Consider the following 23,573-nt stretch of genomic DNA (forward strand, 5'->3'; position numbering starts at 1 on the left):
TATTAAATATCGTTATGGGCCAAGCATGTTCTAGGGAAGACCAAGGGCCAAAGAGGGCTGGAACCCTGTGGAGACACTGTGTTAATAGATGAGGTGCATGTACACAATAGTAGTAACTATTCTCAAGGCTACATGGCAAAGGCCAGCAGAGCAGTGCAGGTGATGTGCTAGAGGCACTGAGATTGTAAGAGGGTAAGGAGCAGGGCCCTGGAGAAAGTGAGGCTGGGGGCGGGTTTCTGAGGATGAGGGGGTATCAGAAAGTATAGAGGGAAGAAGGGGTCATCCTGGGCCCAGGAGACAAGATGAGGAATGGAAAAACACAAGCATGATTAGGGCTCAGAAAGTGTCTGGGCGGTCAAACAAAGTTCTGGCCGAGTGGAAGGAGAAAACCACCTCAAGAAAGAGGCTTGGTGACCAAGAGGACTCAGAGAACATTATCTCTCTATTCATCACCGAAGATTTCTGAGAAGCGATAATATACATTAAACATTTTTTTTAAAAGTTTAATCTGTACCAGAGGGAGAGGGAGAGGAAAGAGAAGACAGATCAGAAGCAGGAAGGTGAGAGAAAGGTCTTGGAAGAAAGTAGACGGAGCCTCTGATCAGGGGCTGGTGAGGGGCTCTGGAGAAGGCAATGATTTGATGATCAAGGAGAGGAGGGTGGGATGCAGACTGGTGCAGCTTCTGTGGAAAACAGTGTGGAATTTCCTCAGAAAACTAAAAGTGGAACTGCCTTTTGATCCAGTGCTCCCACTGCTGGGTGTACACCCTAAGGATCCTGAATCACCAATTCAAAAAAACTTTTACACTCACTGTTCATAGCAGCACAATTTACAAAAGCCAAGTGCTGGAAGCCACCTAAGTGCCCATCAGTAAATGAGCAGATCAAAAAACTATGGTACATTTATACAATGGAATACTACGCAGCAGAAAGAAAGAAGGAGCTCCTATCTTTTGGGACAGCATGGATGGAGCTAGAGAATATATTGCTAAGTGAAATAAGCCAGGCGGTGAAGGACAAATACCATATGATCTCACCTATAAGAGGAATGTAATGAACAAAACAAAGAAACAAGCAAAATAGAACCCAGAGGCATGGAAACAGGGAACAAACTGACAGCAACCAGAGGGGAGGAGGGAGAGGGGTGGGGGTGGAAAGAAGGGGAAGGGACTAGTTTAGGAACAGTTATGAATGACTCATGCACAGGGGACAACAGGGTGGGGATTGACTTGGTGCGGGGGAAGGAGCAATGGAGAGCAACAGGGAGAAAAATTGGGACAACGGTAATGGAACAACAACAAAATATTCCAAAACAAAAGGAGAGGTGGGGGATGGTGAGTGAGCATCTTGAAGATCAAGGAAAAGGAAGTAAGGAAGTCAGTCGACAGAGGAGAGCAGGGTGAGTGGCGGGAGGCCACATTAGACCATGGGCTAGAGAAGACCCAAGTGAATGGCCAGGGAGCCACCCCTGTGTTTCAGGCCAATCAGCAGGTGCCCAGGAAGAAAGGGCCATATGGGATCCAAGGACCAATCCTCAAATTGAAATAGTGACTCAGAAGCCGCATTTGGGGTCTGGAAATAAATCCCCTTTGGGCTCCATGCAATGTTGGCACTCCTTGAGCAAAGCTGGGCTGTGAGGTGATGTCTTATCACTTAATCTCTGTTCCCCTGTGCTCCTGCTCCCCAAGGCCAGAGCCTCCCGCCTCCTTAGCCTCCGCACAGATGCTCAGAGGGTGTGCCTGAAAAGGAGCCCCAGGGAAACGCCAGCAGAACCTTACCCGGAAAATCTGCAGAAGAATCAGGAGGACAAACAGGACTTTGCAAGGCTTTCTGGGATGTCTGACGCTGGTTTGAAAGACAAAAGATCTGGAGGCTGTTTGATTTCAAACGCCATCCACGATTTGGTCCACGTGGAGTCTCTGTCTAGCCTTTAGATAGGCAGAGGTCTTCCCACGGAGCCCACCCTGCCCTTGCCCCAGGGCAGGCGGCCCAACCAGTGAAGGTTGCGTCAGGATTCAGGTGGTCAGGCCATATGCTTGATCTTCTCCGGTCATCCCTGGCCAGCCTCTATTTCAGCTCAACTCTCTCCATCACTGCAACTTATTTCTGGACTTTTCCAGACAAAGGGCTGCACCTTCGGTAGCCTCGCATCTTTGACTTTCCTATGTGTCTCCCAAGGTGGTCCCTCTCTCCCCCGCTTTGTCTGTCTTCCTTTCCCTTCCGTTCCTAGATGAACAAGGAGGAAAGGAGAGGGGGGAACATTTGCAGGGCCTGGGGGGAGGGGGAAGGTAAAGAAACTGAGTGGAACCCAGTCTTCAGACAGAGAGAAGAAAGAGGCCTTCAGTTGGAAATGCCCACAGAAAAAGCCCAAAACCTTCCTTGGAAACAGTTGCTCAAGTCCCTGGCTGGCATGACAGAGGAAAGGACACTGAAAGGTCAAGACAAGAGGTCAGGCCAGGCATGCTAGCCTCTTTCCCATCAGAAAGCTCTGTTTAGATAAGAGCAACTGGGACATCCTTCCCCGGTACCCACACCCTCTGGCGCTCCCTACAGCCAAGGACCTCAGGGAGCAATAAGGGGAGTGGGCCACAGAGATTTCCACCATTGCTGGGAGGGGTCATTCAGGATGCCAGGGTCTTCTCTGGGCATGACATGTCCAGTCTAGACACAGGAAATGAGCGGGGGCGGGGGGGAGTGGGGACAAGGAGAGAAGCAAGCCAACTTCTCAGATCCCCTGTTTACTTTAGGTATTTCACTTTAAGCTGCAGATATTGGTAGTAAGAACACCACTGCCTTCAACCTCCGAGCATATCTGCCACCACCAGACGACCTGTGGAAAAAAGTGACTGACATGGAACTCAGCCCAGCCCAGCAATCCTGTGTGCCCAGAGAACCCCCAGAGATTCCCTGAATTCCAACATGTAGTGTTCGGAGCTCCTCCTGGCTGAGAAGGCTCTGCCCTCCGCATCCTCCCCATCCCCCTTCCTCCTGGCCCAGAGGCAGGTTTCAGGGCCTGAGGTTCATAGCCCATGCCTTGGCCCCAAGCCACACACAGAAGGAAGCTCTGGGAGGCCTTTGCTGGCCAATCGAGGATACTCCCCAAAGTTCCTCCATCAGTTACAACTCCACATGAGTGACTCCATTCCCTAGGAACCATTTCAGTATAATATGATTATTTCCTAACTTTAACGAATGTCTTGGGGACAAGGATATCACAGCCACTTCACTGACCTCGGCATGTGTCAGCGTACTGATTCACCTGTCAGGGTACTGCATGTGAATCAGTACGCTGACACATGCCTCGCCTTACAGCAGAGGTGCCTAAACGTCAGGGTGCATCGGGATTCCCTAGAGGGCTTGTTGAAACAGCATGCTGGGCTTCCTCTCCAGTTTTGGATTGGGGTGGGGCCCAAGAATCTGCATTTCTAACAAAGCTCTCTTGTGATGCTGATGTTGCTGGCAGGAGGATCACGCCGTGGGAACCACTCCTTAGGCTCAGGTAGGCTCACCTAATCCTTCCTTCCAGGCATCTCTTTCCTTCCTGGAGACAAGGCCCAAGCTTTATCCCAATGAAATGGGGTAAAACTAAGACAATCTCTGCTCTCTCTTGACCATCTGCCGATTCTGGGCACAGGGCCTTCTTACTCAGTGAGCGTCTGGCTGCATTGTCGGGGCCGGCTGAGAGGCCCCCCCAAACTAGCCCTGGGTGTGCACTTCCGCCCACCTCTCAACCCCTCTGAGCACTCCACACTGCCCCACCTGGAGCTCTTGAAGGCAAGTGCAAGGGAATGTGGTTTCATCATTCATACCTGGCTGTTTTTGGCTGAGATTTGTACCTGCAGGGTTCGAGACTCCTGCATGAAATCATCAATAAGATGATTTAGATGAGGAAAGATTAGCTAAACAAATACTTACTGACTACCGCCAGCCAGCGGCAGCTCGGCAGCTCGGGGAGCGGCAGGCATGAGCTCATTCTGCCCAAGACCACTGTCAATTCCCGACTGCAGCCCGAGGGCATGAGACCTCTCAGCAGCAGGTCACAGAACAAATACTGGACACAACACAAAGAAGGGGCACCTAGACACTGATGATATGCTGGCCATCTGAGCCGTGCAGGGGAGGGAAGCAGACCCTTTACCATGGGATTTGCAAACTCTGGGAAGATTCAGAGGGAATGCCCTATTCCAGGCCTCCTAGCAGAAGCTCACCTCTAAACACACCTTCCTCTCAACAGTGACTTCAGCAAAGCCCCTCTGATCCCTGCACCCCTTCTTTTGGGGTTGCCTATTGACCGTTAACGTGCACCTCTCTTGGAGCTCTCCACCGGCTGCTGCCATTTTTTGTGCCATATTTTTCCTGACTGTCGCTGCCCTTCGAACCTGGGACGGTGCTTTTGATGTGTCAGTTTGGTTAGACTACGGTTACCAATTATTCAGCCAAAGACTCCTTTAGGTGTTGCTGTGGAAGGAGTTTACAGATGTAACTTAATACATATAAAATAAGTTGACTTTAAGTAAGGAAGATTATCCTAGAAAATCTGCATGGGCCACATTCAATCAATTAGAAGGCCTTCCATGCAGGACAGAGTGGGAGAGGAGAGAGAGCAAGAACTATTGTGGACAGCAGCTTCAGCCCATGCCTGTGATCATCCTTTCCTGACCGCCTGCCCTGTGAAATTCGGTTTTGCTTATCCAGCATCCACAATTATGTGTTAATTCCTCGTAACAAATCTCTTAATGTCTATACATAGACATACATGTTGTGTGTGTATTTTCTATTGGCTCTGGTTTGATTGAACCCTGAAGTTGACAAACTAATGGCCTCCCCAACGTCCACATCCTTATACACAGAACGTGTGAATACGTTGCCTTACATGACGACAAAGACTTTGCAGATGTGACTAAATTAAGGCTCTCGAATAGGGAGATTATCCTGGATTATCTGAGTGTGCCACTGTCATCCCACAAGTCCTTATAAGAGGGAGGCAAGAGTGTCATTCAGGACAAAAAGGTGAGAGGAAGAGAGATTTCAAGATGCTAAGCTGCTGACTTTGAGGAGAGAGGAAAGAGCCATGAACCAAGGAATGCAGGGGTCCTCTAGCACTTAGGAAAGACAAGGACACAGATTCTCCACTAAAGCTTCCCAAAAAAGCACAGCCCTATTTACACTTTGATTTTAGGTCTTCTGTCCTCCAGCACTATAAAACAGTAAACTCATGTTGTTTTAAGCTACTAAATTTATGGTGATTTCTTACAGCAGCAATAGGAAAATAATACAAACCCTGAATCATACCAACCCTTCCCTTCCTCCCCACTACCGATGCCCTCATTCAGACTGTCTCTTTTCCCTCAGCAGGACCACATCTCCTCCTTTTTGGTGTCTCCATGAGTCTGTTCTTTCCCTCTCCAATAGGAAGTCTCAATTGTCTTGCCTGCTCAGCCTTGAAAATAGTACTCCCCCTTGTTTCAGAGAAGGGCTCCTACTCAACCACAAGGTTCCAGGAGAAGCACAACCTCCCCCACCTCCACCATGTCAGAGTACCTTGCCCTGCCTCAGGGAGGGGCACATGACCTGGCTGAACCAATCAGAGTCCTGCCCCAGGATTTTTTCACATTGGAAGTAAATGAAAGGCAGCAGATATGCTGGTTGTTGAGCATGTCTCAGCTATGAAAAAGGCAAAGGTTTACAATGGAAGATAATGACAGTGACATTCAGAGAAAAGTAGAGTGTAGACAGCCCAGCTGACACCCCAGTCCACCTGCCCAAATCCTTCACGTATTTTTCTAATATGTTTCTTATCTTTGTCTTGTTGATTATCAAGAGATCTTTATATATTCTAGGAACATTCTTCTCTGTTAAGGTAGATAAATCTTTCTTTAGTTGGCATTCTCCTGATATATCTTCTTTTGTCCTTTGACTTTCAACCTTTTTTTTTTTTAAAGAACATGTAACTAGATTCTCTCTTTCTCTTTCTCTCTCTCCCCCATCTCCCCCTGCCCTCATTATCCAGTTTGAGATTCTCTAGCTTTGAAATGGTAAGAGTAGTCCATTTTTATGTGTTGTAATTTCTGAGATACACAGATTTATATCTACTTCATTTTATTGTGCTTCCACTTATGACATCTTTTGTTTGTTTGTTTTTTCCCTTTTATTTGCTCTTTTTCCAGGCTTATGTTGGTTTAATTAGGTCTCTACCTTTTATATTCTTCTTCTTGGAAGATATAAAATTGACGTCTTTTTTCTTAATGCTTACCCATACATTTTCACAGATATAACTGACTTAACAAAGACTAAAGTTAATGAATTCTTCCACTCTCTTCCCAAACAAACCAAAGACTTCAGATTTTAACTCCAATTTTCTTTTCCATCTTTTCTGCTCTCCATCAGTCATTATTATTTTTTGTCTATCTATAATCAATAATTACTACCACTTTTTGCATGCTTTTCTTCTGCGTTTGATTTCTTGCATTGTGAATTTCATCCTTTATTAGTTTATTTTAGTGAAGAATCAGGATTACTAAATTCTCTGCCTTGGTTTGAATATCTCTATTCTGTCCTCTTGAATGATTTAGTTATAAAATTTGAATTTGGTTGTCATTTTCTCTTAGCATTTTGAAAATTATTCTATTATTTTCTAGTATTTATTCATATTGAGAAGCCTCTTGTTGGTCTAATTATTGATTATTAAAAGTAATCTGTAATTTCACTTCAGTAGTTATGAAAAGTTTTCTGTCTACCATTTTTCAGTTTCAGTGTAAGATGTGTAGGTGTGATTTTGGGGCAAATTCCTGCACTTTAGATCAAGGTACTAAATGTTTTATGAATTCTGAAAATTCTCTACAGTTTTATCCAGTACTACTTATCAGGTGTTAATTCTATTCGCACTCATTTCAGACTCACCTTGGACTTGGTCCTTACTGTCTAAATATTTCTTAACCCATCTTTCACAGTTCCCACTTCTTTATTTTTCTGTGCTGCATTCAGGGTGACTTCTTCAACTCTGTCTTCCACGCACTAATTATCAGTTACTGCAGATGTGATTAAGTAGGGATTTCAAATTGGGAACTTCTCTTATCTGTTATTTAACCATTCGGTGCATCTAATCCGCTGCTTAAGCATTAGCTGAGTTTTTATTTTCTTTATCAATATTATTTATTACTAGAATTCCCGTGTGTTTCTCAAATCTGCCTATTCCTTTTTCATAGTGTTTGTTCTTTCCTGGTGTTCCATTTCATCCTGTACCTCTTTAAACATATTAAGGTATTTTTATAATCTCTTTTAGAATGTTCCATTGTGTTAAAATCTTGCAGTGCTAATCTTCCTCATTGATGTATTTGCTGCTTGTTGCTTAAGGTGCATTGTTTCCTTGTGCAGTTTTTAAAAATTGATTTTAGAGAGAGAGGAAAAGAGAGAGAGAGAGAGAGAGTGAGAGAAAGGGAGGGGGGAGAAAAACATCAATTTGTTATTTCACTTATTTATGAATTCATTGGTTGTTTCTTGTATGTGCCTTGACCAGAGACTGAACCTGCAACCTTGGCGCATAGGAACAATGCTCCAACCAGCTGAGTTATCCGGCCAAGGCCTCCTTGTGTAACTTTTTGTTACAAGCTCCTCTTCCATGGACATTGTCTTCTCTTGGGGATTCCAGTCAGTCTGGACTGTGGAAGTATCCTTCCAGAGTGGTTTTACTCTGGTGTTTACCAGATAGCAAAGAGTTATCACCAGCCTAAAAGCAATGGTTTATGCTAATTTATTTGCTTAGAAATTCCCTTACCACATGCTTAGGACAATCCATTTCCAGTGCCATATAGCACAGACGGGGTTTTGATTTCTCAAAGGAATTATTTCACCCAGAGTTTGTGAAAGATAAGTCTCTTTGCTGTCCCTAGGGTGGTGGGTAGACTTTTATTAGCTCCCTTCTCACCAAGGGGCCCAGATTTATGCACTAGGAGTTTCTTTAGGGTTTTTTTACTGGTCCAGTCATACCACACACATTTTCCCCAACCCCTGCTGCAGGGTCAGCTGGTATACTCATTGTTTTGGTGTTCAACTCATTTCTTGCACCTAAACATTTCACTTTCTTTCTTTCAAGCTCAGCTATGTGTTTAAATATTGGTTCGTGTTCTATGTTCTGTAACATTCCTAGGTATTTGTGGTAGGAGGGTCCCATGCTATGTGAACCTGTCATGTTGAGGGAGACTATAGTTCACTATAGTTTTTTAAGATCCAACTTATCCCAACTAACCAGAGCCCTTGGAAGATAGAAACCTAGCCTGATTCATGGTTTTGTTCTCCATGCAGAGGTTATACGTATTAGCAATAGTTGGACTTTTTCCAGTCTTTGTATATCTCTCATAGTCCACACTGTTCTGTTCATTATTGTATCTCCAATCGTTGATGATAGGTGATCAATAATTACCGGTCATGTGAATGAAGGTGCAAATGGATGTGTCTCGTGCAGACATTCTGACATCATTCATGGCCTTGGGGTTTTGAAACCTGTTTACAACACTAGCAGAGCACTGTCTGCAAACAGTGGGTAGTAGGTCAATCAAGGCTCACCAAGTGACTGGTTGAAAGCCCACTCAGGGATGACCCCACATCCTCCCAGGTGCTAAACTCCGGGCTCAGCACCCAACCCCTGGCAACACTTAGCCGATCCTGTCCCAGCCTCTGTCCATACTGCTCCCCTTAATGGCACAAAGCCAATCAGATACACCCACTTCTCTGAGAAGTTTGGCCAACGCTTTGGTCTGGATTCCCAAACTCTGAGCCAACCCCTGAGAGAGGGCACCAGAAGAGCAGAAAGGGTTTCCTGGATACAAACACCTCTCCTTGTTCCCAGAAAAGAAAATGTTCCATAGAGTCACCTCTCTTTAAGAGTTAAAGTATTGTAACCTCATTTTCCCTTCATTGCGGAGGAACTATAAGGCTCCAATATGACAATATACAGGGTCTGGCACAAATAATGGCCCCCCTTTTTTTTTATTACAAACTCTTTTATTACAAAATCATAAGCATGTAATTCTGTAACACAACAATATCACACTCAAGCACACCCTAGGACATTTTAGGTGAAGCATTCAAATTAAAACTATAAATTATTATACCCATATTATTACCCTACCAACCACACTCAAGCAGGCCTTACTTCTGCCGGACCCCGTATGTCAATGCGGTGGGAACCTTGATGGACGCTGCAGGAAGGGTCCTTCCAGACAACCCATCCCCCCGGCTGCTGTCCTGGCTGCATCCTAGGTCCATCTTCAGGGACCTCGAGACCAACCACCTCCCGCTTTACATAACATTTCATTTACCACAGTGAGATATCTCATTGCACCCAGCAAAGGTGGGTGCAGGGGCAGCCACAGATATTAGGGCTTTTTAACTGGTAGTTTTTTCTAATTATAAATACAGGACATGTTTATGGTAGTAAAATAGAAAATATAGAAAGTCACAAAGCAGAAAAACAAAACCACATGCTTCCAAAACAGAGAACTATCTCCGTTTAGGTATACCTTCTTCAAGTCCTCTTAACAATTTGGATCATCTCGCCCTAGCTAGGGCAGTTGATCAGTTGGTTAGAACATTGTCCTGATACACCAGGGTTGCGGGTTTGAGCTCTGGTCAGGGCTCATACAAGAAGCAACCAGTGAGTGCATAAATCCATAAATAAGTTGAACAACAAATGGATGTCTTTCTCCCTCTCAAATCAATACATTAGAAAAAAATGGATCATCTCTACATATGTTGTCCATCTTGCCACCTCTTCTTAATATTATAGAATAAACCCTTCCCCCAAGTTTAAACTTTTCTCAATAAAACTTTTTAAAATGATTTGTAAATATTCCATTGATGGGTGTCCCAGGGTCTATGTATTGACTCTCCAACAGCTAGATATACAGGTCGCGTCCTCACTCTAAGTTTCTGAGTGAAGGAGTTACATGGCTAAACGTCGCTCGGTTGGCTAAGTTCCCCTTTTATTCTCTCAGGAAGTGTTTCTAAGCCCCTTGCTTGCAGCCCTCACTCCACGCTGCGTCCCTGGTCTAAATGCTCGTGTGCTGAACAGCCGGAGTTTCAGTCTAGCCTCATGGCCATGGGTGAGGGAACGTGCAGCAAGAGAGGAAACCTGAGGAACAAAGACTTTCGGGTCCACCATGGCCAAGATTTGGCTTGGGGAAATAAAATGATAAATATAGAGAAGCGCCCTGCCTGTGTCTGTAGGTATGAAGGACTAAAGTAGCAAAGCTCCGGCTCAGCTAAGTTAGGGTTTGTGCTGGGATGTGAATAGCAGCCATAGAGGAGTCTTAAGACAGAGCCCCCACACCCTTGCTGTGTCGCTGTGCCATGTGGCAATTCCCCGAGGTGCCTCCTAATTTCCCTCGCTATAAAATGTGGACAATATCCACTTTGTAGCACCAGAGGTAGTGTTTAGTCAGATTGCATTTCTGAAAGGACCAAATCTTGTCCGCTTATTAGTTCACTAAATTTGGCACATAATGGGTATCCCCCCCACGCATTTGCATTCATAACTAAATATCCATATATTTACCATACATGTGTCCTACTAAAATGTATCCATCTTTGGGATGATAGCTCAGAAAATCCTAATTGCTGCTAAACAGGTATTGGTGCTGAGGGTGGGATTTCTGAATGTGTGTAACTTGAAGGCAATCAAAACAGGCTTGATGGATGCCCGTCTCTGCTCCTTGCTAATTTTACACATGTGTATGTTCAATACCCAGGTTGATTCAGGGGGCCCAGGTTTTGCTGGGACACAGTACTAAGAAGGAGGCTTGATCTGCAGCAGGGCCAGGGGGACAGCCTCCTGATAGCAAGGGTGACGTGCTGATGAGATGGGCAGGGACAAGGCCCTGCAGGCTCACTTCACAAGTTAGTGACAAGATCCAGGGGTGAAGATGGTCCCATGGACAAGGCTGGTTCTAACTGGTTTGGCCCCTGCAGTCTGGGGTGAGTCAGATGTGTGGGATGCAGTGCTGGGGCTCAGGCTGGAATCCACAGGGTTGCTCTCACTGGCATTAGGCCAGGTCCCTCTGTAAGGGTCTCTGTTCGGCCCTCTGCTGATGAAATCCGGGCACGCGGTCTCCCCAGTGAGCCCCTTTCCTTCCTCCAGAGAGACGTCATCTAGCTGGAGGGTGGACTCAATGGCCTGTCTGGGGCTCTTCCAGGCTTGGCGCGGACACTCCATGAAAGCTCCCCACGTCAGGGAACAGTGAGAGCCGGGAGTGAGAACAGAGAGAGATGGGGGTGAGAAGGAAGAGGGTGAGAGACGGAGGGGAAGCTGGCCTTGGCGCCCATGAGGCGTAATGAACTTGCAGGGCTTGATGGGTGGTCTCTGCTGTTCTAGGGACCCCTGAGCCTAGAGGTCTCCCAAAGCCTGAGGTCTCCTCATGAGTGAAAACCCAGCTCCTTGCAGTGATCAGAACCAGCAAAGAAAGCTTTGTGCTCTGGGACAGTAGGAGTCCGGGCCCACACATGGCCTTCCGTGACACCCACCTTCAGTGCTTGGTTTGGCTTTTAGAGAAGGGTGGCTTTTTTGTTTGAACCTTGCTGAGAAGCTCCTCATTTACCGGGGCTTGTGGGAGAGGAGAGACTGCTTTCTACAAGAAACAGAGAGGACAGTGACCAGAAGAGGGGGTTCTGCGAGCTTCAGTCTGGGGGATTTCCAGGCAAGACCAAGGGCAGATTTCAGCTCCGCAAAGGAACGACTTGCTAAAAGCCTGTGGAGCTACCAGTTAGTTGCTGGGCCTGCCTTGGGATGTGGTGAGTTCCCCATCACAGGGGCTATGTAAGCAGAGGACTCCTGCTTCTTTGAGCAGATTCACTTGCTAGTCACTTCCAATTTTAAAATTCAGTAATTCTATAAACCAGGCAGTACCATCTCTCCATGGCTCAGTATTATCATCATTTGCATAGATTCTAGATAACAAAAAGTTTAGAATGTCGTAAAAATCACGGGGGAGGGGGCAGTAAAGGCAGGACGGGCTGGAGGGCTTCCCGCACAGACAGGATGGAGAAGCGGGCCTGGCTGCTCTGTTGCTCTCTCCTCTCGGGAAGCCCCCGGTTTCTTCCCACGACAGATCCTTGAGGTTTGTTCCCATTCCTGGGCACCTCCCTGATCCTCCTTGGGTGCCTCCCCTACCCCACAGTCAGAGGGTTGCATTCCATTCTTGTAAAATGTCACAGCAAAGGAGGCAATAGGGTGACCCACTCGTCCCAATATGCCCAGAACTTCCCCAGTTTTGAAACTGAAAGTCCTGGGTCCCAGGAACCCTTCCTTCCTGGGCAAAGTCCTGGGCAAGTCATGGCAGCTGATCACACTGGGGAGCAGGGGACTTAGAGGCAATTACTTCTTGGGAGCCTCTCAGGGAGCCACATGCCAACAGAGACGCCTGGGAAGGAGCCTCACATGGGAGACCCTCAGTAAAGGCTTATGCACGCGGGGGGGCCCAGGCTCCGGCACCGACTCTCAACTGCCGCCACGTCCACTGTGCTGAGACTCAGGTAATGCAGAAAGCTGTCAAAAGGCCCTGAGGCGGCAGGCAGGAATCACTTACAAAACAGACTGAGAAAGTGGTCAGTTTAATCCTATCTTGCAATCCCTTGGTAGGACAAATGGGACTCTAGATACCTGCTCTCTTGTCTACCCCTCCCCGTTTTTGCCATTGTCCCCTTTCCCGAGGCCCACAGCAGCCTCACTGCATTCTCTAGGGTGCTCCCGTCCTGGGGTGTCCCACAGGGCTCAGCCCAAGGCTTATCTGACATCCACACCCTACATCTGTCCCACTTAAACTTTCTGGGCGCCCGTTCCCTTTGCGCCAATGAGCTGGCTGGGAGGACTAACCGGATAGACTAGTTCTGACTTGAGTCTTCCTGTGCTCTTTCCCAAAATGGGTCTGCCTGTGCTCTTTCCCAAAATGCTTCACCTGGGACCACATCTGCCAGCCACAAGCTATGCACGCATGGCCTTCTAGAGCATTGGTTTTACACCAAGATCTCAGGGGAAAGACAACATACTACTTGGAAGCACATAGATATTGTGGGAAAACTGTAACATTCCCTTAATCTTAAGATAAACCATAAACTGTCAAAAACTGAACTAACAAGAAAAATAGAGACAGACTCATAGAGAACAGGTCAACAGCTGTGGGGCGGGGGTGTCGGGGGTGGAGGGAATCGAGCAAAAAAGAAAAAAGAAAGAACTCACGGACAAGGACAACAGTGTGGTGATTGTAGGCGGGAGAGGGTGGAGGTAGAAGAGAGTATGGGGGGATAAATGGTAATGGAAAAAGTACAATAAAAAATAGAAACAAAATAACATAAAATAATGGAAAAGCAAAAAATAAAACAAACTACCACAGAAATGTAATAGTTATGGTTTGTCAGGCCCCGTCTAGAGACACCTCCCTTCATCCCCTTGTCCTGCCACCGTGTGGAAACTGGTTCACCCCCCTCTAGAATTGAGGGCCTCGTGTGGGGCCGTCTGACAACCCTGGCCTATTATAACTTTCCCTGTGACATCTGCGAGGCCACACCTCCCAAGGGCGTGGGACGGAGCACTGTTCAGAACATAAATAAATAGGTAGTACTCATGTTTGGGTAAACAAAACGAGACTTGTCATCAGGACTCCCAGGTTCTTATAGGACTCAGGTGCACATTAAACCTCTAGGAAGGGGTTAGTTTGCCCACATTTCTAGAGGCAGAGGGGACAGCCCAGTGGGGCTCAGTGCCAATGCCCACCAGGCTGAGTGTCCCAGAGGTCACACGTCTTGAGCTGGTGCCTGGGCAACCTTAACATTTCCATTCAACAGGGTAAAGAGGCCAGGAGAACAGCTCAGCTCAGAAAGAGGGCTTCCCGCTGCATAATATCATCCCATCCTTCAACCCTGCAGTGGAGTCTGATGTGTCCTGCCTTGGTTTCAGTCCCTGCCCCCGATCAAATTTAATCCATTCCACATCCAGGGAATCGAGATCCTTAACCGAGAGCGAGAGCTGGGGATTGATCAAAGACAACCTAGCCAGCCCCCACTGTCCGCTTTCGCCAGGTTTCATAGCAGGCAGACCTCCCAGCGAAGCCCAGACCAAAATGGCCCTGCTCCCACTCTCATCTCAGTCAGCAACAGAACAGCAATGAGATGAGAATCTGAGAACTTGAAAGGATGTCAGAGACCATCGAGCGCAGGCCCAGTGTTCCTGGACTAGAGGTTACAGAACTGGAAAGATCCCTGGGGAGTGATAAGGCCCCTGGAAGAAAATCCTGCTTTGATATTTGCTGGATGTGTGGCCTTAGAAGAGCCTCGATTTCCTCATGTGAAATGGAGATGCTGATACCTCCCTTGCAAGGCTTACGTTTGGGAACATATACTTAAACATCAAGTTCAAGGGAAAAGACGACCATTAAGCAAAGGTCACAAGAAATGCTGGAACACATGTTAGGTGTAAAATCCCATCCAATTACTAAAAGTGAGCTTGAAATCTGTCCTTAAATCTTCCTAAAAGGCAAAGTACAATAGAAGAGAAATTGAATGGCATATAAAATTTGGCATCTATAAGATAAACACATACCATTGCAGAATAAAAACCAAGCTTTTACGTGATTTCAAGGCTTGCCGTATAGCTACAGTAATCAAGACAGTGTGGTATTGGCAGAGATACACGTACATCAGTGAAACAGAATGGAAAACCCAGAATAGACCCAAATAAGTAAGGCCAACTGATTTTCAACAAATTTGCAAAGGCAACTCAATGGAGAATGGTTAGTCTTTGCAACAAATGGTGCAGGAGTAATTGGATAACCATAGACTAAAAAAAAAAAATTAACCTTGACCTAAACCTCACACCTCTACCAAAATTAACTCAGAATGAATGACAGATTTAAATGCAAAATTGGAAAACTTTCAGAGGACCAGGGTCAGTGAAGAGTTCTTGTACATCATACCAAAAGCAGGATCCAGAATATTAAAAAATGATAAATTAGACTTAATCAGCATCAGAACCTTTTTCTCTTTGAAAAATCTTGTTAAGAAGATGAAAAACTACCACCTGGGAGAAAATATTTTCCAACCACATGCCCAGCAAAGGATTTATATCTTGTAAGTATAAAGAACTCTCAAAAAAATGGTAAAAAAAATCCAATTAAAAAATGAATAAAACAATATGAGCAGACATTTCAATGAAAAGGAAATACATATGGCACATAAATACACAAAAAAGATGTTCAATATTACTAGCTATTAGATAAATGCAAATTAAGACCATGATGAGAAGTTACTACATACCTATTAGAATAACTAAGATAAAAGTAGTGATAGCACCAAATACTAGCAAGAATATGGAGAACTTGGATCTCTCATACATTGCTAGGGAAAATGTAAAATGGTATCACCACTCTGGAAATAGTTTAGCAGTTTCTTTAAAAAAAAAAAAAATCAACATGCAACTACCTAAGACCCAGTAAATGCTCCTGGACATTCACACCAAAGAAATGAAAATTTATGTCCACACAAAAACCTATACACAACTGCTCATAGCAGCTCGATTTGTAATAGCCCCAAAGCAGAAACAACCCAAATGCCCTTCCACAGGTGACTGGGTGAGACAAATCACAGTACATCCATGCTATGGGACACCACTCAGCAATGGAAAGGAACAAACTGGATACATGCAATGACCTGGATGGATCTCACAGGCCTTGTGCTCAATGAAAAGAGCCGATCGCGAAAGCATGACCTTTTTCCATTTATATAACATTCCATTTATATAACATTCCATTTATATAACATTCTCCAAATGACAAAATGATAGCCATGGAGAACAGGTTAGTGGTTGTGAGGCATTAGGAAAAGCAGTAAAAGGGGCTGGTGCGATGGTAAAGGAGCCCTCTGTGGTTGACAGAGCAGTTCTGTCCTGAAGTGGTGGCGTGGTGGTTCCATGAATCTGTACATTTGATAAAACGGCGTGGTGCTCTACATATGCGTTAGAGCAATGTCTGTTTCCTGCTTTCGGCGTTACGCTGTCGTTTCGGGAGATGGAACCGTGGGGAGAAACTGGGTGAAAGTACACAGGACCTGTCAGTGGTCTTTTCTCTATGAATCTATAATCGTTTCAAAATAAGTTTTTTAAAAACTCAGAAATAAATTAAGCTTTGTCTGGCCCTAAGAACCCAGCTTTCTCCCATGGTCCCTCATAAGGAGACCAAGCACGGTAATGGCCACACGCCTGTCCTGGTCCAGTGGGGTAAAGACTCATGTAAACTCACACAGCTATTTCTTCACACCCCCCTTCAACAGAAACAAAGAGTGCAGTGCCCAAGGACACATTCAGTGAACTCACAAAGCAGAATAAGGGCCAAACTAGCCCAGCCCCACCCAAGATGTGAAGGACCCATTCGCCCAGGCTCACACCCCCGACCTCCCAGCTCCGCCATTACTGTCTCTTGGGCTTTGGCACATAACTGAAGGGGCTCTCTGAAGACCAGCACCTCCACAGACAGAAAGCAGGGAAAATATGGGCAGCAGGTGGTTAAAACCATGGGACAGGGTAAAACCAAGCAGGGGTGTGAAGAGGGGGAACAAGGAGGGGGTTAGGCCACCCATCTTCCTCTGCGTGGACCATAACCTACTCCACAAGCAGAGCAGAAGAAGAAAGGGGAAGCCACACTGCATCCCAACATCCCAACATCCCAACATTGGAGCCTCCCAGAATGGAAAGAAAAATAGTCACTGTCACAGGCAAAAGAGAATGATCGGCGAGATGAAATGAGCTACCTACGTTATTTGTTCTGTGGCAGTATAGGCCGCAAATTCATCACCAGGAGAGAAATGTAAGCTAAGAAAGGCTTGGAGCATCCTGACAGGAAGAAGGGGTCTGAGTGACCTGTGACCTGCACCCCACCCATTCCCATTGTTCTCCCTGCCCACCCCCTCAAGTGGGGCAAGACTGGGACTCATGCCAGGAAAACAGAATAAATGCTGTCCTCAGGGTCAGAGAAACCACCCCTGAGGGGAACAGGGCATATCTCAACCTGCAGAGTCACTTAAGAAATTCTTTGGCCCTGGACATTCTATTGAGTCTGTCTTCCTGAGCACAGATTACAGGTTGTTGGGATACAGCACTTTCCTCTGGAAACTGGGAGGTTAAGCCCCTGGCTGGGCCCCAGGGACCTCAGGGGCCCAGGCCAGGGAAAAGTACCTCTCCCTCATTTTTTGGCCCTCCCTGCTAGGTCAGAGGTCACCAGAGCCAATTCAGGCCAGATTTGCCTCTCCTTTTCTTCCCACTGCTGTCCCCGTCCCTCCGCCTGCCCCATAAGATGCTCCCTCGCTCACTGGATATACATTGTTTCACTCCACTGGGGCATAAGCCCCTGAGATGTGGGAGGCAGTCACCAATGAGCCACTCCTTTCATAAGATGACCTCAGTGTGGCCCCAGAGTTTCACTCTAAGGAGAAGCAGATCTCCTTAGAGGCTGCCAGGAGAAGGCAGTCACAGAGGCTCCCTCCTACCTTGCCCCCTCGCCCACCCCCATAATTGTAGAAGGAACCTGTTTTTAATTTAAAAACTTAGAGTTCTGGATGCGGAACTGCTGCCTCTGACAATGACTGGTGAGCAGGTCGCCTACTTTTTAAGAATCCCGCAAAGCCAGAGACCACAGACACCGTCTCTGGATTCATTGCCCTGGTATTTACTCCTACAGAAGGAGGCAGAAAGAACTCACCACTACAGTGAGAGTTGCCAGGCTCTTTAGATGAAGGGTTAGGAAGAGGGAAAGGTATAAGCCTGTTAGCAAGTGGGAGCAGCCACGCCGCAGCCCCCGCAGTGCCCTGGTCATGGCTGGGAGGCGTGGGTGACCGGGCCTGGAGAAAGCCCTGACCGCTGGGAGTCAGTGCAGCCATGGTGTCCCCACGTGCTAACCCGGAGTGAAGTGCACTGTGTGATGGCGAGGGCCGGGATGCACAGCCTTTGGGGTCTCTGACTCTGTATTATCACCCCACCCCCTTCCTGGCTATGTCTTTACACAGGAGGCACCTGCCTTACTAAGCCTTGTTTTCCTCATCATTAAGGGGGAAATAGCGTCCACTTGGGAGTGTTGTAATGAGGATTAAATATGGGTAAAACACTTGCATAGTTCCTGGTACATTCAGACAGTTCCTTTACTGTTAGCTATTACTATTACGTTAGACATTATTAACTATAGTTTCTCTTAACTATTAACTATAATTAGTGGAACAATAGATCCTAAGTGATGTTTGAATGTGTAGTCCTGTGTGTTGAGGCAAGCACTAGCCTGGCATGGATGCCAACCCCAGGGAGCCTGGCATGGTCCACCAAGCCTTTCCCCGCGCCTCATCCCACGCCACCCTTGCGGAGCTCCACGAGGCCGGAATCGCTCCCGTTACCCAGTGTTTTCATGTAAGGACTCCAGGGCCCAGGACAGGTGAGAAATGCTTCCCTGTGTCACCTAGTCTGTAAAAGGCTAGGCTGGATCTTAGATCTGTGTCCCCTGACTTCCTCCCCTTCCCCTAAAGCACACAGTCTGTGTGTGGAGGGTGCTGCAGAAATGTCATAAAGTAAATTGGTTCATCTGTCCCAGGAACAAGGAACCTGGAAAATGGACGGCTTCCCCTGTCCTCCCCCTTCCCCAGGTCATACATACCACATGTCACACACATCCCACGGGGAGGGTGCAGGGAAGCCACCCAACCTCTCATAAGGAGGAGGAAATCTCCCATCAAATAGCAAAGCCCCTAGAGAGCCAGTAACACATCCTGGAAGAAAAGGCTGTTCCAGTAACTTTAACCAATGAAACTCCAGACTCCATGTTTTTATGCATCCTTGTACCTGGTGTCAGGCTGATACAGGAAGCCAAATGAAGTCTCGCCAAACTCTTCTTAGAATTACAGCGGATCAACAGAGGCACTAATTAAGAAAATCTGGGTTTTAGAGTTAAGAAAAACTCTCAACTGGTATGAGACTTTAGGAGGCCAATTGGCCTGGGCCCAGATATCAGGCACATGTAGCTAAAGCATCAGCATGTGAGAAATTGTTTTATTTTTTCAGGTCTTCAAAGAAACTGCTGCCATACATGCATTTATTTTAGGGACTCAGGGAGGGTCTAAGTGCATCAGCCTCAGTTGGGGTCGGCCTCACCGTCAGCAGTCTGTTCTGGAATAAGTTGTCCTTCCTGCCCTTCTTGGTGCAATAGCGGAAGTTGCCCCCACCCTGGCTCCCTCCTGAGACCCTCTCTTTTCAGACCACCCAACCATTTCCCCCACCATTTCCTCCCACCCCCTAAGTTATAAACACCCAAATTTCCGCCACTCTCTGTTGAAACTTCTCCAAGACTCTTTTAAAGGGTGGGATCAAAACCACACACAGTGCTCTTCTCCAGGTCTGACCAAAGGTGATGAGATCTGAGGATTCACTTTAATTATCTCAAAATTTGTGTGTCTTAATTTACATCCAACCGTGACATCAATTCAGCCTTTATGTACTGTGGTGTGGGAAGGAAGCAGAAGGAGCGAGGATCCCAGTCCACTGCCAACAATTTGAGTAAGTATATACCGTATTTTGCCATATATAATGCGCACCCACATTTTTGTGTGCATTGTACGCAGGAATATGTATTCATTATACCCATGTATAATGCAAATCCTTATTTTCCCTCAAAAACTTGGGCAAAAAGTGTGCACTACACATGGCAAAATACGGTAGGTGAGATCCACCGAGACCTCCGGATCCCGTTCTGTTGGACACTCCCGTCTGGGTTCCCCCCACAGTTGCCCCACTGGAGGCTTTACCTCTAGCCCCCAACCTGATTGTATGGTTGTCCGAAACAACCGCTCTGCCCCATAACCCCCACCTTGACCCCAGGGAGCCCTGCCGCGGGCTCTGCAACCTCCCACATTCTCATAGCTGCGCCCCCTCAGCAGGTGCATTCTCCGTTGCTTTGACCAGCCAGAACAGGCCAAAAAGCCTGAGGGCGGATTCAGTCATTCCGGGTCCCCCCTAGACAACAAGTGAGGGAGTGGAAAGCATGCCTGACTCCTGGAGAAGAAATTGTCCTCACCTTGCAGCTGCCCCCGCTCCCTCTCTTCACCGACTCCCCAGAACTTGAATAGCCCTTACTGAACAGGCTGTCGGAACCCACTTGCTTTCCTGGGGCCCTTTCCGGACCTGGAAAGCTGGCCCCAAGGCACAGGATGGAGAGCCATCCTGGGGGAATTCTGAGCGTTGCAGGCAGGGAGATAGTAGCGCCTCCACGCTGCTGCTCTCGGGGAAGAGAAAAGCCTGGGGAAGGAGAACCTCCATTCTCACACCCACCGCCGATGAGTTAGGCTCTCAGCTCCTCCGTCTCCGAGGGACGACGGCCTTCCCCGACGAGGCGGCAGACGCGAGCACCTCCAAGCACACTCCCTTTCGGAAGTAACTGCCTGCAGGAGGTCTCGTAAAAGTGCCCCACGAGATGTTCTTTTTCAAAGAACAGACCAACTCCCTGGGCTAGTGCCAAGACTATCTGAATAGAGTTATCCTGATAAGCAGGTACTTTACTATCCTGTACAACACAGACACACACCCAGCACGCGCTCGCCCGTCCAGACTTCCCCTCGCCCGCAGTGCCAGGTCCCGGGGATGCGTCCCGGAGCGCGGCACGGAGGGCGTAGCAGACAGTCTGGGGCGCATCCAGAGCCTCCTGGGCTCCGCGAAAGGTGCGCCGGGCGCCGCTCGGGCCGGGACGGTGTCGGGTTCTCCGCTCACCTTAATGTTGCTGAAGATAGAGCGGGGACAGCGGCCGGCTGGGCCCGAGGAGGCGCGGCTGCCCTGTCGCGCACCAGGCTTGGACAGGAGCCCCATGGTGCCGTGCAACTGCGGGGCGGGCGCGGGGTCGAACGGCAACAGCGGCGCGGGGCGGCGTCCCGTCCGGCCCGGTCCGGGCGTCGGCGGCAGGGCCCGGGGCGGGAGACCAGTAGGGCAAGGGCCGCGCGCCGGGCTGGGGCGGCCCGGCGGAGGGGTGGCGTGCGTGGCGGCGGCGGCCCGAGGAGGTCCGCAGAGCGGGGACTGAGCGAGAGAGTGCGCTCCCAGAAGTTTTATAAGTGGCCGCCGCGGCCGCCGGCGCCGCCTACGAAGAAACGCGCTCTCCCTCCTCCTTCTCCTGGCTTGTCAAAGGCGCTGCGAGCCCGAGCCCCCGCCCCCGCCCCGCCGCTGCCGCCCCCTCGGACAGGTGTGTCGCGGCGGACCGCCGGGCTGGACAGCGTTCTCGGCTCGGGATCGTGTCTCTGCTCCAGGACCTCGGCTTGGACCCGCGAGGCCTGACCCTTCGGAGAAGGGTCCCGCCTTCGGAGAAGGTCCCGCCTGCCCGGAGGGGGTTGGGAGTGCGGCGGGCCCCGGGGAGGGGAGGTAGTGGCTGGAGGGGCAGGAGGCTGCGGGAGCGTGGGGTCGCCGGGTGGACTGGCGGGGCGGGGGTCGGTCCAGGGGGGACCCACTGGCGAGAGGCTGAAGGGGACCAGAGAAGGGGTCCGCAGGGCTCTGGGGGCAGGGGGAAGCCGGTGAAGGACCGAGGGGTTCGGGAGGGGCCAACGGGAGCCAGGGGCGTGGGAGGGGAGCCGCGGTTCCTGGAGAAGAGGGGAGCCCCCGCGCCCCTCCCGATGCACTCGTGGAGATTTACTGAGCCAGTCTCTGCTTGTTTGCACTCGCCGAAAGAAAACCTGGACTCTCACTCAGTTCCGGTGATGGCTCTGAGACTCGCCGAGGTTCTGTTTGTGTCAAGGACTGATTTATATTTAAACTGTTCTTTGCGCTGCAGAGGGGGGCCGGTAACAAGGTGGAGAAGTGGGGGCCGCCCGGGACTGGGCCGAACTCTGTGGACCGCCGCCAAGGTAAACTGCAGACGCCGTCAAGTGTCAGCTCGGCTGGGCTGGCCGCGCGCTGCGTGGAAGAGGGAGAGAGGGGGTGGCTGAACAAACAGACGCACCCCACTGACCTCCTTCTCGGGGCTGGAAGAGAGAAGCAGATGTATTTGTTTTCCCCCAAGATATTTTTCCCACTACGATTCTTAGTGCAGGGAAGAGAATGGTGAGGCTTTTCAAGAGAAAAATAAGGAAGTCCCATTAAAAGGAGCTGCAGTAAGGAAGCCAGGTGTGGGGGTATTTTTCCAGCTTCCTGATTCCCGTAGTCCCCAGCAAAGCCAGCCTCTGCAGCCTACCCTCAATACCCAGGAAGCGGTCGCTACAGCAAAGACCACAGGACAGATGGACCACATAAGGTTTCTTAACTCTACCCAACGACCGATGCCTTTCTGGGCCTGATCTGGGCTGTCCTGTGTCCTGGGGCTTCTCCTCTCTCCTATCCACCATCCTGCTGTGTCCTGTGGTCCAAGGACACTGGCTGGACTCAACAGCATGCAGCACTGAAGGAAAAACCATTGGATGGTGGACGACCTCTGGCCGCTTTACCTCCCCGCAGCGGGCAGGGGAGCCAGAGGGGCTTTCCTGAGCCTGGCACCAGCCCCAGAGCCAGAGCCCACGTGAAACCCCAGGACACAAGTCTGCCCTCTTAGAAAACTTGGAACCGGACAACTGCCACCACAGAGCCCTCAAACTGTGCTGGGCACTGGGCTGTGACACCCATGGTGGATTGTGCCAGGCATTCTGCTGGGCACCCACATGTGTGATTCCACAGAACCCAGCATTAGCCCCGCAATTATAGGTACTACTGCAATCTGGATTTTACAAGCGATGCTGCTATATGTAAGTCAACTACAAAAAGTAGTCGGAAGACACACAGCTACAAAGTGATGGAGCTGGAACTTGAACCCAGCTTTGTCTGACTCTACACCTCAGACTTGAGCACTATGCCCTTTGAAAAGTTATCTATTCCAGCAGCCTCATTTCACAAGTGAAACCAAGCAGAGAACGGAGAAGGCCAAGGTCCCAGGCACTTTAAGGCTGCCATGGCCGGAGCCTCTTCCTCAAACCCGGAAGCCTTGCTAGGGGCCTCTGATGGAACCCCAGGCAGGGGCAGCTTCTCCAGCCCTCAGCTCGCCTGCCCCACTAACCTCGCTCTCTTCCCACTGGCAGGACCGGCATCCTCTTCAAAGGAAGGGCCAATTCAGAAATGCTTACGGGTGGTTATCTGCCTTCACCTGCCTCTATTTAACTCGGTGGACTTCAGCTAAGTGTAACGGAAACCTAAACAAAGTTGCTTCAGTGAGATTTATTTGTCTCTCACAAAAAGAAGTCTGCTAGTGGCTCGTCTAGGGTGGCCATGACCAAGGCCCCTTCAGGGTTCCTTAGTGTGTGGCTCTCATTTTCAAGGCTGGCTCACCATCACAAGATGGCTGTGCCACCTCCACCTCCAGCCTCCTCTCCTAACTCCAGGAAGGAAATGAAAGACAGGAAGTATAGGAAAGGGCTGTGCTTACATCAGGGAAGCAACTCTCCCCCAAACATGCTTAGCTACGTTTCACTAAGTCTTGGCTCAAACTGGGTCACATGGCTACCCTGTGTGAAGGAGGCTAAAGACCGTAGTTAACACAATTGCTGCCTCCTGAACAAAA

General features: G+C 48.7%; 1 protein-coding gene across 2 annotated transcripts in view; it reads right to left on the reverse strand.

The window, feature by feature from the left end:
• Window positions 1-20,904, reverse strand: part of SLCO2A1 (solute carrier organic anion transporter family member 2A1) — a 78,276-nt gene extending 57,372 nt beyond the window's left edge. For both annotated transcript variants that reach the window (XM_054594966.1, XM_054594967.1), the window contains exon 1: window positions 20,777-20,904. In XM_054594966.1, the coding sequence (XP_054450941.1) occupies window positions 20,777-20,872 (96 nt within the window). In that variant the 5' untranslated portion in view covers window positions 20,873-20,904. The remainder of the gene's footprint in view (window positions 1-20,776) is intronic.
• Window positions 20,905-23,573: the final 2,669 nt, after the last annotated feature.

The sequence above is a fragment of the Pteronotus mesoamericanus genome, unplaced genomic scaffold (assembly GCF_021234165.1).
Source record: "Pteronotus mesoamericanus isolate MK-2021 breed Mesoamerican mustached bat unplaced genomic scaffold, CSHL_Meso_final scaffold_54, whole genome shotgun sequence".
Taxonomy (NCBI): Eukaryota; Metazoa; Chordata; class Mammalia; order Chiroptera; family Mormoopidae; genus Pteronotus; species Pteronotus mesoamericanus.